At 39.7% G+C, this 16,937-nt stretch overlaps 1 protein-coding gene across 1 annotated transcript in view; it reads left to right on the top strand.

The window, feature by feature from the left end:
* The window catches only part of GARS1 (glycyl-tRNA synthetase 1), a 41,652-nt gene extending 26,265 nt beyond the window's left edge, over positions 1-15,387 (top strand). The window contains exons 10-17 of the mRNA XM_074340945.1: positions 392-556; positions 4,006-4,118; positions 4,841-4,981; positions 8,719-8,804; positions 10,314-10,423; positions 12,887-12,980; positions 13,640-13,830; positions 15,101-15,387. Of these exons, the coding sequence (XP_074197046.1) occupies positions 392-556; positions 4,006-4,118; positions 4,841-4,981; positions 8,719-8,804; positions 10,314-10,423; positions 12,887-12,980; positions 13,640-13,830; positions 15,101-15,226 (1,026 nt within the window). The 3' untranslated portion in view covers positions 15,227-15,387. The remainder of the gene's footprint in view (positions 1-391; positions 557-4,005; positions 4,119-4,840; positions 4,982-8,718; positions 8,805-10,313; positions 10,424-12,886; positions 12,981-13,639; positions 13,831-15,100) is intronic.
* The last annotated feature ends 1,550 nt before the right edge of the window (positions 15,388-16,937 follow it).

Below are 16,937 nucleotides of genomic sequence, written 5' to 3' on the forward strand. Positions count from 1 at the left end.
CCTCAACATGTCTTACTACTTTTGTTAATTCAGAAGGAGTAGATTTGCCATCTAGGGTCATTATTATGAATGTCATTTTTGGTACTATTGATGTAGAAGATATGAAGTATTGGCCTGAATTTTTACTGACCAGTGCCTCTGGTGGAACGATTTTAAATAACTCCATTATTACCAGCCTGTTAACTTGACATTAACCCCTTTGGAAATAGCCACGGTCATGTTCTGGGTATTTGAGATTCTTCTGAAAGTTGGATAAAATAGTGTCCCTCGAGTTTCAGATACCTCTCAGCAGGTTATGGTACCGGGGCCTTCAAAGTCTTAGTGTGTGTGTTTCCATCCTCAGTGCTTACTTGCGTGTTTGTTAACTGATTTGTTTCTTCATTTACTGTAGGGTGTGATTAACAACTCAGTGTTAGGCTATTTCATTGGCCGCATCTACCTCTACCTCATGAAGGTTGGAGTGTCTCCAGATAAACTCCGCTTCCGGCAGCACATGGAGAACGAGATGGCCCATTACGCCTGTGACTGTTGGGACGCTGAATCCAAGACATCCTATGTAAGCAGAGTGGGATGGTTTTAGTGTGATTTTCACACTGTTAACTTAGACACACGGATATCTAAATGGCCTTTTGTGTGCTGTATGTCAGAACAGAACAAAAAGAAAAGAGGCCCTGAGCTAAATGGAAAACAGCAGTTGCCCTGTCTTCTTATAAGGAGGGAGCCCTTTTATACTTAGATGGCTTTTGGGGAGTGGGGAGAGAGAAAGGAGGTGCCCGTGATGAGGCTGTGCTGGGGTGTACATCCCGGGCTGGGCAGTGTCATTGGTCATCTCCCTGAGTGCAGCTAGGGTGGGTGTGGGTGGCCTCCCTCCTGACAAGGACCCTGCAAACGTTGGAAATGGGGTGGGCTGAGCAAAGAAAGTCATGATGCTCTTTGTTTAGAGAACTATTTGGTAGATTTGGAGATAGACTAGTAGATTCTGATTTCTTGCTTAGGAACTACCTTTTCTTAAATTCTCTGTATTTAATGATAATTCAAAGAAGACCTCCAGGTGACCTCTTCACTGCACCTTCTCATCCCTACCCCCCAAACGTGAACATCTGTACTGAAGTTTAGGATTGAAAGGAGTTTGTATATAAAAGATGCTTTGTGCATTGGTGGCCATGGGAGTAAGGGGTGAGAGCCTCCTGGCATTCCCCTTATTTGGTCCTAGAAGCTTAACCCTTACTTAAACCCAGATACTTTAGCCCAGGGTCATTGTCCCAATGCCCCTGGTTTCACTTTTTACTTTTTCAAGTGACTTTCTTTTACTAGATTCATTTTTAAAATTAAAAATAAAAATTAGTCATAAAAAATAATTACTCCCTTTTCTGAAACAAAAAACCAAAAAATTCTGAAGAATACTGTATAGAAAGTAAAATGTCTAATTGTGTGCCTCTCCCCAAAAGCATTTCAGATTTCTTTTCTAGATCAGAGATTTTCTGTAGTAAATATAGCAGATATCTTAGGCTTTACAGATCTCTTTTGCCCATCTTCTTTGTTGTTGACTGGTTGTTTTTTTGTTGTTTTTTTTACAACTCTTTAAAAATGTAAAAACCATTCTTAGCCGCATGGGCATTGGTTTGTCAAACCCTATTCTAGATGCTTTTATATGTATGCATTACAAGCAAACATCATGCGTAATGATATGTGTCTATCTATAGTGGCCATTATTGATAGTGTTTTTAATATATTCTTTTTCCTTTGTGGAATGAGGAAAGCATTTCTGTATCTGTTAGGTTTTTCTTTGACATGTGTAGGTCAAAACAATCTTAGTAATTATTTTTGGATTCTAGATGTTTCTTTACACATTTTAGATTTTCTGGAATTTCTTTTTATTTTCAGATCAAACCAATAAAATGTTTTCTATTTTGTGTAAGGAAAGTTTATTTCTGTGTAAGGAAAGTTTATTTCTTTTCTCTTTGTTCCATATCAGTTACCTTTCTTAGTTTGCTCTACTCTAAATTCAAATTAAACCAGACACAGATTCTTGCTCTCAATTTAGATTCTGAATCTGGCCTGGATTACAATTCATTTGTTTCATTTGTTTAGTCCTCCAACATTTGCATTGTCAAGAGCTGTATAGACTTCTAAGTGCTTCTAATGTATTACTTGATGTAATTCTCACAATAATCCTGTTTATAGGTCCTATTTCTGAAGGAACTGAAGTGCTGAGAAGTAAAGGAATTAATTGGCTGGGGTCCCACAGCTAGTGAGTGGAGCTGGGACAGGAACCCGGGCTGTCAATCTCGGGTCTGTGCCCTTAGCCAGACCCTTAGCCAGCGTGCCTCCCTGAAGTAGTAATTCAACCCTTCTGCGTTTCTGATCATTATCTGCTGAGTGCAGCCGTGAGCTGTGGCCAAACACTCAAGGACGGGATCAGAAATCGTGGGCCTGCTAAGTCCTGGGGATGTCATGTACAGCATGGCGACTACAGATAACACCACAGTGTTACATAGTTGAAAGTTGCTGAAAGAATAGATCTTAACAGTTCTTATCACAAGAAAATAAAAATTCTGTAACTATGTGTGGTGATGGATGTTGACTTATTGTGGTCACCATTTTCCAATATATACAGACACCCAATCATTACGCTGTACACCTGAAACTAGTATGTTATATGTCAGTTATTCCTAAATTTAAAAAAATTGAAGAAAAATGAGAAAAGAGATGACATGAGCCTGGCATTGAGCTGAAGCTAAGGCCGTGGGAAGCCAGGACTAAACAAACCAGAAGCTCCAGAGTAACAGAAACTTCAGGAGAGGGGAGAACGCCTTTAAAGGCTGTAATACTTTCTTTTTGTATTTGCTTCATATTTTATTTATTTAATTCAAAAAAAGTGACTGATCACAGCTAATGCTCCACCCGTCCCTCCCTCCTCAGAGGTAACCACTATCCCAAAGTTGTTTACCATTCTCAGGCATGTTTTTCTAATTTTACCTTTTACTACATCAGTTTGTTAATGGACATCTTTGGTAACTGGTTATCACCAAGTCTGTACATTTAGGAATGTAAATATGCTAGTTGACATCTTTAGTGAATGTTAGATGGTCAAGTTACATGTTTTTAGGCTTTGTTCTTTAATTCCTGTTTGGTTGTTGGTATTGTGTGTTGGCGTTTCTGAGTTCACATGAGTTTTATATTTGCTCTCTTTCTTCCAAGTGCAGCATGTGGTAATGTGCTTGGAAAGCTCGTGATGGTTGAATTTTCCCAAACTCTTTGGACCAAAGGCAAAAAATAAACAGTCATGAGAAAGACTAACTAGATAGCTACTAAAATAAGCCTCTTTCTTACCTCTTTTGTTCCTATTCAAATAACAGGTTCTTAAGGGTCTTTGAAAACAATTTATGCTTTTGAAAAGTAACTTAAGTATTAACAAGAAATGGAACCTGGCACCCATGCTGTTATTATGTTTTATTCTGTGACCTAAATATTACCTGCTCTTTTACTGAGCTTTCTTTTGTTGGGTAGGAAAGTGAATTGAGCACAAATGCCCATGTTTTTGGCCAGGTGCTGAGGTCTGTGTCGTTCAGCCACCTGCTGCCAAGTTGTGAGAGCAGTTAAGACACTTCATCCAAAGAGAATAGTGGTTTCTGCCACACTCATTGGGAAGCCTAGTCACAAATTTGAAACCGAATTTTTTTTTCTGCCAATTTTGTCTCGGTTCACATTTTATTTCCATAATTAAATCAGAGAACGTATTAGTTTACCCCACATTCACAATATAGCAAAATACATCTGTCCAGAAAATAAGAAGACTACTTTGTGTGTCTGTGTGGATTATATTTTTATAGGGTTGTTAGCTGCCTGATGTATAAAACTGTTCCCATTTCAAACATGTATAAAAGTTGAGGGGAGATTCTGTATTGAGTTATTTTTGAGGATGTGAGTTAATTACAATCTGCTTACATTTGTGAATGAACCCAGTGTAAGTAACCAATGTTTCTATCCATTCTGTCTTCTTAGGGCTGGATTGAGATTGTCGGATGTGCTGATCGGTCCTGTTACGACCTTTCCTGTCACGCACGAGCCACCAAAGTCCCACTTGTAGCTGAGAAGCCTCTGAAAGAGCCCATATCCTTTGTAGTCACGTCACACCTCAAGACTCAGGTGTCAGCATCTTGGAGATGGATGAGTCCTGGTCTGTGCCTTGTTCCACGGATAAACTGAGATGTTTGGGTTATGGTGGCAACACTCACTTAACCCTATTACTTTACCATCTCACTGCTCCTTTCCTATTCTCTTTACTTGTAATGTGCCCACTCAGTGTTTGGTCCTTAAAATAAGCATTTTCAGAAAAATGCTCCAAATGTCTTTCAGAGTGTGGACCTGTTTTTCTCAGCCATTTCCAAAATGCATTTCTCCACACCTGCACCTACCTCCATGCTCTTTAGATAAAGGGTACCTGGTGAATACTGGCTCTATTAAAAGACAAGTGCAATTTGATGGTGGATGAAACAATGATTTAGCTCACTTGGTATCTTAATCAGCACAGTAGAAATTTCCTTCCTTTACCAGGAATTGAGGTTGTGAGCTGAGCTTAGGGCTAGGCCACTGGCAGGAAATAGATCCTGTTGTGTTGGGACATTTTAGAAATGAATAAATTGCTATCAGAGGTTATTAAGTTGTGTGTTCGGTTATATTTCTGATTAGATAATATCCCTTTTATCTCACTGTAATTTTAAAAAAGTCTTTTGATGGTGTTGACTTATTTTGAATGATATTGTGGTTCTCAAAATCATTTCTTGAAATACTGAGGCAGCTCTGTACTTTAGGATTCCTTGACTACTGCATACAAAACAGTCAATGTTGTTCAGTTTGAACCCAATAAGGGAGCAATTGGGAAGGCGTATAAGAAGGATGCAAAGCTGGTGATGGAGTACCTTGCCATGTGTGACGAGTGTTACATTACAGAAATGGAGAAACTATTGAATGAAAAAGGGTAAGATTTAAGATGTGTACTGTTACATGGACTCTGCCAGTTCTGAAGTTAGGGTGAGATTAGTTTCTTTAGAAATTTTTTGCAGGTAAGTACTATCTCTTGGCTACATTTAAAGGACTGGGTTTGGTGAGATTTGGGTATTGTAGCCGGAAATGGATTTGAAATGGACTATAAAGATCTTTTTTTTCCCCAATATCTTTCTTGGATGAGGAGACTTGCTGAAAGTAGTTCCTCAGGAAGGATTAGAAACTACATCTATCTTCAAGTCAGTGTTCTTATTTTGAGCTTTGGCGTGGTCTCTGTAATTGTTTTAAGCATAAATATAAAAACAATAGAGAAGAATCTTTAAATGAATACAACAAAAATCCAGCACTAAGCAGTGTAAAATGTATTATGTCTGGCAAACAATAGAAATTGCTAGATATAGGAAAATGTGATCCATAATGAGGGAAAGTCAATGAAAAAAAACACCCAGAAATGGCAAACATGATGGAATACATACATAGGGATGTTAAAACAGTTATAAATATGCTTCATATGCTCAAAGACATAAGGGAAAACATGAACAGATGAGGTGAGAAATGGAAATATATATAAGAACCAAATGGAACATCTAGAGGCAATATCTCAAAATAACTGAATGGGATTGAACATTGCAGAAAAGACCATTGAACTTAACATAGCAATACAAACTATTCAAAATGAGGCATAGAAAAAGAGACTGGGAGAAAAAAATGTCCTTTGGGTCAATATGAGGCAGCCTAGTGTGTAATTGGGAGTCACAGAAAGAGGGTATACAGAGAAAATATCTAAAGATACATCAGTAGCTGAAAAATTTTCGAATTTGATGCAAACTATTAACCCACAGATTCAAGAAGTTCAACCCCAAGCAGAATAAACACAAAGAAACCATATAAAGGCACATCAGAATTAAATTGCTAAAAACCAGTAATGAAGAGAAAAATCTTTAAAGTAGCCAGGGGAAAAAGCCTCATTACATAAAAAGGAGCAAAAATAAGAATGATTAAAGTTGTCCTCAAAAACTGTACCAGCCACAGTACAATGGAGTGAAATCTTTTAAAGTGCTTACAGACAAAAATCCTATACTCAGCAAAAATATCTTTCAAAAGTGAAGAGCAAATACTTTCAGATAAACAGAAGCTCAGAGAATACATTGTCAGCAGACCTGCAGTGCAAGAAATGTTAAAGGAAGTTCTTTAGGTATAATTGCGGAAATCTAGATCTAGCCAAAGAAATTAGGAACTCTAGATAAATATGTGGGTGAATATAAATGACATTCTCCTTAATTTTTTTAAAATGACATCGCTTAATTTTTAAAAAAAGATAATGGACTGTTTAAAGCAAAAACAATAACAATATATTGTGAAGTTTAGAATTCACATAGAAGTAAAATGTATGCCATCCATAGTTCAAAGGATGGGAGCAAAGAATTGAGAATGTACTGTTATAAGGTGAAGTGGCATAATATTATTTGAAGGTAGACAACGATAAGTTTAAAAAGTACATAACAGTAAATTCCAGAGCAACTATTTGGAAAAAACACATAAAAACCAAAGGGATATAACTAATAAACCAATAAGGAAGATAAAATAGAATAATAAAAAATAGCCCAAAAGAAGACAGAAGAGGAAAAATGACAAAGAACAAATGGAATAGAAAATGTGAGATGGTAGATTTAAACTCAGCAATATTGATAATTACATTAGATATAATGATCTAAATACTTGAGTTAATAGCCATTTATTGTCATTCTGCTTAAAAAACTCAAGACCTGATTATGTGCTGTTTTACAGGAAACTTACTGTAATTGCAATGTACAAATAGGTCTAAAAGTAAAAGAATCAGAAAGTATTTCCATACAAACATTAATCAAGTTGGAATGGCTGTATTAACGTCAGACAAAGTGGACACCAGAACAAAGAAAATTACCAGGGACAGAATTGGATTTCATAATGCTAAAGCGTTCCATTCATCAGGAAGGCACATCACTTCTAAACTGGGTATGCAACGAAAAACAGAACCTCTAAATATATAAAGCAAACTTGACAGAACTGAAAGGAGAAAATAGACAAATTCACCATTCTAGTTGGAGACTGCTACACCCCTCTGTTAGTAACTGGTAGAGCAAGTAGACAGAAACATCAATAGGAATTCGAAGATCTAAGTACTATCAGTCAACTTCATTGCCAGTTATAGACTCTAAAAATCTGTGGACAATTTTTTAAGTGCATACTGTTTTTTATACAGCCCTCCAGCTGAGGATGAGTTTTGCATTTTCAAAGCGGTGTTTAAAAAAACAAAGAATACGAGAGACTACAGATGGCCTGCACACCCTGGAATATTTTATATCTGGCCCTATACAGTGTTTGCCAACACTAGTCACAGACATTAGGCTGAGAGAAGTCTTACACAAAAGGTTCTGTGTGAAACTCTAGGAAAGACAAACCTAGTTTATAGTGAGAGAAAGCACATCATTGGTTAGCTGGGGTGGAGGGTATTGAAAGAGAAGGGACACGGGACATCTAGGGCGATAGTGGTTGCATGTGCCTGTCAAAAGAACTATCACAAGATGAACTCTTGTAGGTTGAAAATAGGAAAATTTCAGTAGGAAAATTTTAAAACATTTCTGGTCGCCTAGAATTAACATCTATTTATGCTAAAACATCAAATCCCATTAAAATGGATATAGTTATTAGATCACTAGTTAGGTACCATTATCCACAAATCACTTTCCTTTAATTGTTCTCAATTGATGGCTACCTCCTTGCTAATTTCAGCTTTTTAATAACTGTGAGCTATTCTGCAGTTGGACTATGCTTGCAGAGAGAATATGTGTGATGCTTATGTAACGGAATCTTTAATGCACGTGCACACAAACTTCAGACAGAATGTGAGCATGAAAACCATTCCTATAATGCATGAGATTATCACCGCTGTAAAACGCAGTGCGGCGTGTACCCGCGCCACAGCGTCGAAGACACCACATGGGGGCGCTCTTTTCCCAGCACTGAGGTGCTTGTGAGACAGGACAGATCCAAATTGATCTTCACAACATGAGCAAGTACCCCATAAGCTGAAATAGAGGCATTACACGAAGCGCTTTATAAAAGTGAAGTCTTACAACCCGAAACCAGAACTGTTGTATCTCAGGATATGAATATACTGTGGTCAGTGATTTTGGGGGGAGAGTTTATATTGACATATTGAATTATTAAACTTCTTTTAAGCTGATCTTCATCAGCATAAATAGCAAAGTTTATTTGGAAATAGTGTGATGGTTTTAAAATTACTTTATGTAAGATGGCAAGCTGGTCATTTTTACATTTGTTCAGACAATAAAGAGAATAGTGATCTTTTGCCAACAGGCCTGTTTCTGACAAATTTATTGTAATTATTCTAAAATGGAATTTTTTTAAAAAAACTGTTTTTAGTTTTACCTTGATCTCAAAACCAAAGGAATTAGTCATTAAGTCACTTGTGGAATTTTATAAAACTAGTCACGTTTTTGGGTGCCTCCCAGAATACTGTTTGGTGCCATTGTTAAAATAATATTTAATTTGGTATTCGTTATGAAATAATTTAAATTTGACTTCAACTTTTATATCTGGAGAGTTGACTGAGTTGTATTATACCTAAAATGGAAAACAGTTTGGCGATCTTTAAGGCATAGGGATGCATGTTTTTGCTAACATATAATGTGCTTTGTTTCTTTGTAGGGAATTCACTATTGAAACTGAAGGGAAAACATTTCAGTTAACAGGAGACATGGTTAATGTGAAGAGATTCCAGAAAACACTACATGGTAAATTTGTAAAAATAGTTAAAAAACAAAAAAATATTACTCCTTAAAGTTTTTTTTTTTTTTTTTTTTTTTTTAAGTTTTATAATGTAACCATTTTAAAGAAAATTTGAAGAGGAAAAAAAAATTAACGTCACAACCCTAAATTTAATGAGTATGTTTAAGACATTATCTTGGGCCTCTTTTTTAAAAAAACATAATTATACTCATACTGCAGAATAATTTATGATGTCAGCTTTATTATTTCTATGACTTGCGGTGCATATGAAGAATTTATCTCTGATTGAAAAGATCTTTTTTTCATTTTAAGGAAAAGTGCTTTTTTTTCCTAAGCAAAAGAGGGAATTCACCCCTTCTGTCTTTTGTCGGCGAATTAACTTGTTAAAATTCATTTAGATTAGTGATCTTTCATGCTTTTTTAAAAGCCAAGGAGATAATGATTTTTCATAGAACAAATTCTGTGAATTGGGAACTGAATATTTTGGAACGTATATGAAGAATGCTTATGGTTAATTGTGGCTGAATTAAAGCTGGAAATGGAGACCAGTGGGCATTTGGAAGCTATGCCAGTTGAGAGAGCAGGCCTCGTTTTCCATCTTTTTCTTGCCTGCTGGGTAGCCAGGCTTCAGGGAGCTATAGAAGCAGCCTGCAGTGGTGCGAGCAAGCAGGGGATTCTTCATGATCTGGGGCTTTTTAGCCACTGTCCTAGCTGGTGCTTCAGAGCCATACTTCACCGTTGCTCAGATGCCGTGGAAGGATGGGCAGAAAACGCCTTGATGATATTTCTAAAGAGTTACTCTTTATCACAGACAAAAACGTTTTAGTTCTCGTTATCTCATTCCCTTGAAACAAACTCTCCAAGGTTAGGATCAGTTGCCTTAGACCTGGCCAGTGCTTCTTTTGTGAATAGGTAATGAATACATTTCCTATAATATACCACAGATACAGCCTCACCGATGGCAAGAGCTGTGGGGGCCTTGGTAAATGTCTTTGATTGAATGCTGATCCCTGAACAAACTTCTATAAGGGCCTCCTGACCTCAGAACCTTGGAAATACAATGGCAGCAACTTGGCTTTCTTAAAAAAGAGTTCTCATCCAGATAGCAAGATAGGAAGTAAAACAAACAGACCATTTGATACCTGTGTGTAGGAATTGTTCTTGTTCATTTTGCCAGCTATTGTGGTAGATTTTTAATTCTAGCAAAGGCTATAAAAACTCTAGAGTTTTAATACTTTCTGCATAGGCAAGGCAGATGATAGATGAAATACCTTGGTACCTTGTTTCATTTTGATCCTATGTAAACAAAGAATTTAATTTGGTGAAAAAAAGTTTTTCATTCCAGGTTTCTCTTGAAAGGCATTGTGTTTCCTACCAGCAAATAGTTTTTTGTTCTGATTTCTTTGTTTCATCCAGAATAGAGATATTTTTAGTGCTAATAAGGATTGTTTAGAGAGGACCCAAAATGCAGTATGTGGAGTTTGAGAGAATGTTATTGAATTTCTCTCTTGCAGTGGAAGAAGTTGTTCCGAATGTAATTGAACCCTCCTTTGGCCTGGGCAGGATCATGTATACAGTATTTGAACATACATTCCACGTACGTGAGGGAGACGAACAGAGAACAGTAAGTTTTCCTATACTCTTCTCTGATAGTATCAGAAATAAAATTTGCTCAAGCACGTTAATAAGACTCCGAGTGATCAATTGTTTGTTATTCACTGTAATGTGCTCATGCTGTTAACACTCGTCTTTGCATAACCGTTGACAAACAGTGCCCTGTCTTGCATTGCTTCATTTGTGTGTAGGGTGTGCGTGTTATTCTAGATACTGTTGTTTTAGTTGCCTGGTGCTTTCTGTTCGGAGACAGAACACACGACTTTAGGAAACTGTCTGTGTTGCATCAATGGAAGGAATGACACGTTCTGCATATACTCGTGTTTTTAGAAAATCAGAAAGGAAGAGAGCTCAGCATTCAGCCAAACCAAAAAACAGTATCTCTGTGCTGATAAAGCATCAAAGGGAACCTCAACCGGCACAAAATTGTCTGGGGATGTAAATTCCTGGGTTCTGTTTCAGAAATAACTGACTCATGAGGTCTGAGACCCAGAGATCTGTACTTTTTTTTTTTTTTTTTACAAGAACCCCAGATGATTCCAGTGTGGGAAATTGACAGCTCACAGATTGGGCACTAGTATTTGGGGTATAACCTTTCCTAGCATTTGGGCATTGCTAATGGTAAATATTTGTAAAAAGTCTTCATCAACTCCCTAAGTTTTCTGTCGGCTCTGATGCTTCTGAATGGCTCCATGCTTTCCACTTTGTCTCTTCATTCTGCCTGACTTCACCTTTCTCATCTCGCCTCTGCCTGCAGAAATTAAACTCTTTTAACGTACAGGGACAGATTTCCAGGAAAATCAATCAGAAGAAGAATGGCTAGGCAAGACAGGTTGTATGTGTCGGATTAAGACCATTCTCAAGCTGGCGGTGTGCTAGTGTTGGACGTCAACTTTGAGATTCTCCCTAGGACATTTAACCCTAAACAATGGACTGCTGAGCTCTTGGGGTCAGTGTTTTAAAAAGTCTGGCGTACTGTTGGTAATATGTAGCTAATAAACTTATTGTTTTATTCTCTGCCCTAAAATTCCATCTTCATCTCCTGCTATTTAAGGAGCAGCTTTTCATTCACTCACCAAAGAGTAAGAACCTGGGCTACACACCAGACATACAGACATACGTAGGCATGTGCTTCTTGAGGAATTGGTGACATGACTGGATGTGTTCTTTTTACATGTCAAGTTTGTTTCTAGCCCTTCCTGTTTATGGTGCTAATACAAAAGTGTTTAAAAAATCTTTTAGCTGTTCCTTTAACTGTAATAGTATTGATAAAACTAGAGCTTTGATAGAAATTTCGTAAGGGCTGAGCAAGAATAAATTAGTGACAGTGTTTTATGAATTGCAGAGTTTCCTGTCATGAAGAAAAACTTAGTTAGGCTGTAGGAAACCAAAACTGTTTCTAAATTACTAGCACATGGGCCCTCAATCCATTTTCCTATAAATTTGGTATAAAAACATTGCTTGTAAGATTTTTTTTTAAAAGTATTTCTATAAAGGCAGGTCCCCATTTCTCTCTCACATAGAATTATCACAAGATACTTGTTCTGTTCTAAGAATTGGTGTTCTGTCACTCAGACATACTGGTGGTGTCTGGGGTGAACTTACAGTGGGATATTCACCACTGCTTGGCATTTAGCGTTAATTAGGTTTTGGGGGTTCGGGGCTAAACTGGAACCTGTGTCATTTGTTATTTTTATGGTACCTAATCATTCCGAGTTCCATATTCTTACCTTCAAGTGAAGGTTTTGTATAAATATTATTTAAAAATTGTCTTCAGCTCTCATTTCCAATCCAGAATGGTAGACTAGTTTATCTTCCGCAGAATATCTTTTCTTTCTTTTATTTCTGAATACATCTGAAATGTATTTCAGTGGCAGTTTGAGAGAGCTGTACTTTTCAGTATACGTATACAGAACACCTTTTTGTTTCATCTCATTCTATATGATTTCTTTTAGACATACGTTCGTGAGCTAATTAAACTCTTTGGTTTTATTCAGTCACTAACATTCATAGATCCTTCTGTTATGCTGAAACTCTTGAACAGAATGGGATTTTGTTTCTTGGCACTGCCACTTATTATTTGATGATTTGAATGGAGGTACTTTAGGGAGCTCCACAGAAAGAAGTAAGGCTGTAAGGCTTTTTATGTGGCACCAAAAAAATGAGCATCTTCTGTGGTAGGTTTCAGAATGCTTTCACGTCATTTAACTTTTTTACACCAGACCTGTGAAGCAAGCTGAGCAGAGGTAGAGACCTACTTTTTAAATGGAGAAACTAATGTGCAGGGAGAGTTCACTGAGTTGGTCCAAATTCAAAGCTGAACAGCAGATCTTTCCGATTCTGGTTCTGGTTCTCCTGCTTTTTCTCATTTGTCACACAGCGTTTCGTATTATGTTTTCTGGTATTTTGATAGTGAAGTTTGGACATTCATATTCAGATTTTTATCAGCTAACATGTTTGGATTTCTTTCCAGTTCTTCAGTTTTCCTGCCGTAGTAGCTCCGTTCAAATGTTCCGTCCTTCCACTGAGCCAAAACCAGGAATTCATGCCATTTGTCAAGGAATTATGTAAGCAAATCCAGTTGAGTAAACGTCTTGGGAACACTGTCAAGTAGAATGAATTTTAGGAAATGCTCTTTTTTCCCCAATAAAAATATGTATTGAATAAGGAATAAATCAAAGTGATTTTAGCCTCTGCTCTTAGCTCCAAGAGAGAGTGTGCTTGCTCAGGAGGTTTTCTCCTAGCATTTGAATGAGTCAGGGTCGGACCCCGGAGCCAGATTTCAAACATCTTTGCTTCTCCTATTGACTTTAGTGCTCACTCCATGGGGGACCCTGGTGGAGCTTAACAACCTTAGTGGGTCCCCAGCCACTGGGCCCACAGCCCTGAAAGGGAGCCTCGGGGTCATCTGGTGCCCACACATGTCCGAATCGGGCAGTGGGAAGAGTTCATTGGCTGCTCAGGGTCCCGCCCATGGAGGTGGTGGCGGCAGGAGCAGCCTCCCGGCCTTGGCTCTTGGGCTGAAACTCGTTCCCCTGGAGCCGTGGGAGGTGTAGGTACGAGACATGGGTTGGGCTCCAGCCAGGGACTTCATTATCTCTTAAACGGTAATTTATGCGTGTCTTGCCTTTGTCCCATTTGTATGTTTCCTCAACACGTAAGACAACATTTAGATGACATTGGGACTCTCGGTTGTTTTATTTTGAATTTACTTCTTTCTGGATAGCGGAAGCCCTGACGCGGAACGGCGTCTCTCACAAAGTAGACGATTCCTCTGGGTCTATCGGAAGGCGCTACGCCAGGACTGACGAGATCGGCGTGGCTTTTGGCATCACCATCGACTTTGACACCGTGAACAAGACACCGCACACGGCAACTCTGCGGGACCGAGACTCCATGCGGCAGATACGAGCAGAGGTGGCTGGCCTTGTCTTGGGTCGTCTCGGTCTTAGAAATGGGCTCCTTAGAAGCCGGCTCCTGATCGGAGGCGGGATTTGACGTATTTATGCTCCTCCCCCCCCCTTTTTTTTTAATTAGAATCGTAAGCTTGTAGCAGACGGAGTACAGATTCCCAAATCCCCTTGGTTTCATTATGAAAGTATCCATTAACGCTTCTCCAATATTTTATAGCCATTTGGATCACTCTGGGCCCATTCTCTGGCAGTTTGCTTTTATAGGTGTTTGTTTACATTTGGGCAAGAGAAATAGGATCCCAAGTGGTTGTTGCCATCGTTTTTTTGGCAGGCGTTGGAGGGCTTAGACATTTTTATCTTTTATATTTCTCTAGAAATGTATACATGTATATGTATAAACTTTTCCATGCTAGTCCATTCAAAGCAGTGAATAATGTTTCTGTAATTTTACACAATGGAAAGATAACAATGGAGATGGGAAAAGTACAGAGGGGAGAGAGTGGCCACTTTAATTGACAACCGCCTGATTCATTTATTAATTTTGAGCAGGTTTTTATTTAGAGTGCCTATTAAGTGCTCAGCTTGACACAGAGAGTTAGTAATAGGGAAAACAGAAGTAAAAGAAGGCGTTTCTAGTCTAATTCAGAAGTCACGGATTTCTGGCTTGTCTTTTGACAAAAGCAGATCTGGCTCCTCTAGACCGGCTCCCATCTGGCAGTGGTTCTGTGTGTGCTCCCTGCAGCAGCAGCACCCACCACCTGGTCGACGTCTCCCTCCCAGGCAGAGTGTGGGGTGGGGACGGGGGTTGAGGAGGGAGACAGGGCAGGTAGCAGCGTCCTGCCGAGACCTCCAGGCGAGGCTCATGCCTACCCAAGTCCGAGCACTGCTGTGCGGCTGAGGAGCAGGCTGGCTCCTCCGGCGGGCTCTCCAGTTTGCTGGTCTGCCCAGGCTCCCCTCACTCCTGTGACCTGACTGACCGCTGACGTAACTGCAGGTGACATGGAGATTTGGAATAATCAGGAAAGGCCTTGTGGGAGAATTGAGTGATCCAGGGGGACTTGGCAGGCGTTCTAGGCAGAAACCCAGGTCTGGAAGGGAGGTGAGTGTGATGAAGTAAGAAGCGAGAAGAAGCATCCTGTGGGGGCCGGTGTGTAGAGGCAGCCTGTCATTGTACAGACACCGAGTTGGCTCTCTATCCTGAATTCAGGGTGAATCCTTTCCGGCAGTCTAATCAAGTTGATTGATTCTTGGACTTCTCTTTCATTTTACCCCAGGTCTCTGAACTGCCCAGTGTCGTCCGCGATCTGGCCAATGGCAGCATCACGTGGGCCAATGTGGAGGCCAGGTATCCTCTCTTTGAAGGGCAAGAGACTGGTAAAAAAGAGATAGTCGAGGAATGAAGACGATTTTGGCAACCTGTGACCACTTGCTGTAATAAAATAACTTATCGTGTCCACTTTATAAAAAACACAGCATTGTTTGCGACGCTCCCAGGGACTGCATTTGACCCTCAGGCTGCCTGACCTGACCCATAATTAAAGTTGGAGGAATTCTGAACAAACTTGTACTCCACTGGCTCGTGTTTCTGCATTTGCAGCAAAGTTCTTTCTCCCTCCTTTGGATGGACATGCTCATAGCTTAATGTTAAACACTAACAGTTTTTTTTAATGAATAGCTTTTGGGGAATATAATTTGCATGCCATAAAATTCACCAGTTTTACATATGTAGTTCAGTGATGTTTAATATATTCACAGAGCTGTGCAGCCACCACTAAATTTAATTTTAGAACATTTCCATTGCTGCAGAAAGAAATCCGCGCGTTTGGGTCACTCCACATTCCCAGCCCAGCCCCAGGCAGCCACTTCTCTACTCTCTCTCTCTATAGATTGCCTTTTCTATTTTTCTGTCTTTCTGAGAAAGTGATGCACTGTGTTAAAGAGATAGCCATCTCTAAGTGGGTGGAACGGCATGTGGAAAAGCTGAGTGGGGTGGGGTGGTGGGAACAATGGGCGGGGAGAAGGGGGCATTCTGGTGTGGGGTGTAGGGCTGCCACCCTAGTGTTCGACGGACAGAAGTCTTTGCTATTTAAAGTCTCCAGGAGGGGTGCGTGGGCAGAAGAAGTAGCCCTGGAAATCACTGCGCTCGGTCCCGATGCTGGAGGAACCCACCTGCCCTGTCTGGCTTAGCAGTTCTCAGCCATCAACAGTTCTTCATTCTAGCCTAGGAGGTTTTGGCTCAGCTTTTGAGGGACTTTACTTCCATTATATTTTTGTACAGACCACTCGGAGCACATGTGTTTGTTAGGAAAAAATTGAAGGATGCGCTTTTTATCTGCAGAGTTAAGCCCTTGCCTCGTGCCTGTACTTCCCCTCATACAGTCAGGGGAGGGGAGGGGTGTCCTCCAGAATGTTTCCCTCTGTCCTGGGTGTGAGGAGCAGTGGAGTGAATCCCGGGGCTGCTCTCGGTCATGTCTCATCTCCGACGATACTCAGCTCAGCGAGGTATTCAGTTGAGAGACTTTGGGTAAGTCTTGAATTTCCGAACAAATCTTTTGGGGAAGAAAGTCTTACACTGAAACTTATTTCTCTTCTGCTGGGTGCTTTTTAAAGTATTCGTGATTAGATCAGAAGGAACTCAGTTTTAAATAAACTGAGTTCTCAGTTTCCAGGGAGTCCTTTCCCCTCAAATTTCTTCTGCTCCTTAGCATATACTCGCGCTTTCTCACAGCGGTTTGTCTTTACTTCTTCCCATTTGTGTGCTGCTTTTACAGCCAGTACCTCCATAGTCAAACGAGCACCACCATCTCTGGCATTGTTAGGAGCTCACTAACAAGAAAAGATGTATTAAATACGTAGCGGGATCAAGGGATTGGAACCAAAGCGCTCTTCACTTTTCATTGGCAAGTACATTTGTCTCAAGTTAGATGCTGGGTATTAAATGCATAAGCCCTCCCTTTCTCTCTTCCTTCCCCTAAGTGCAATGCATGATTTCTCCTGAGAGAACACGCACTGTCTCTAAAGGGATTGATTACCTGAGTGGGAAAGGCGGCCCGGTAGCCGAGCTGGCCGGTTCTGTTTGTCTGCTGGGTTCTTAGCACAAGCAGGTGCGGA

Source organism: Rhinolophus sinicus, linkage group LG09 (genome assembly GCF_036562045.2).
Source record: "Rhinolophus sinicus isolate RSC01 linkage group LG09, ASM3656204v1, whole genome shotgun sequence".
Lineage (NCBI taxonomy): Eukaryota > Metazoa > Chordata > Mammalia > Chiroptera > Rhinolophidae > Rhinolophus > Rhinolophus sinicus.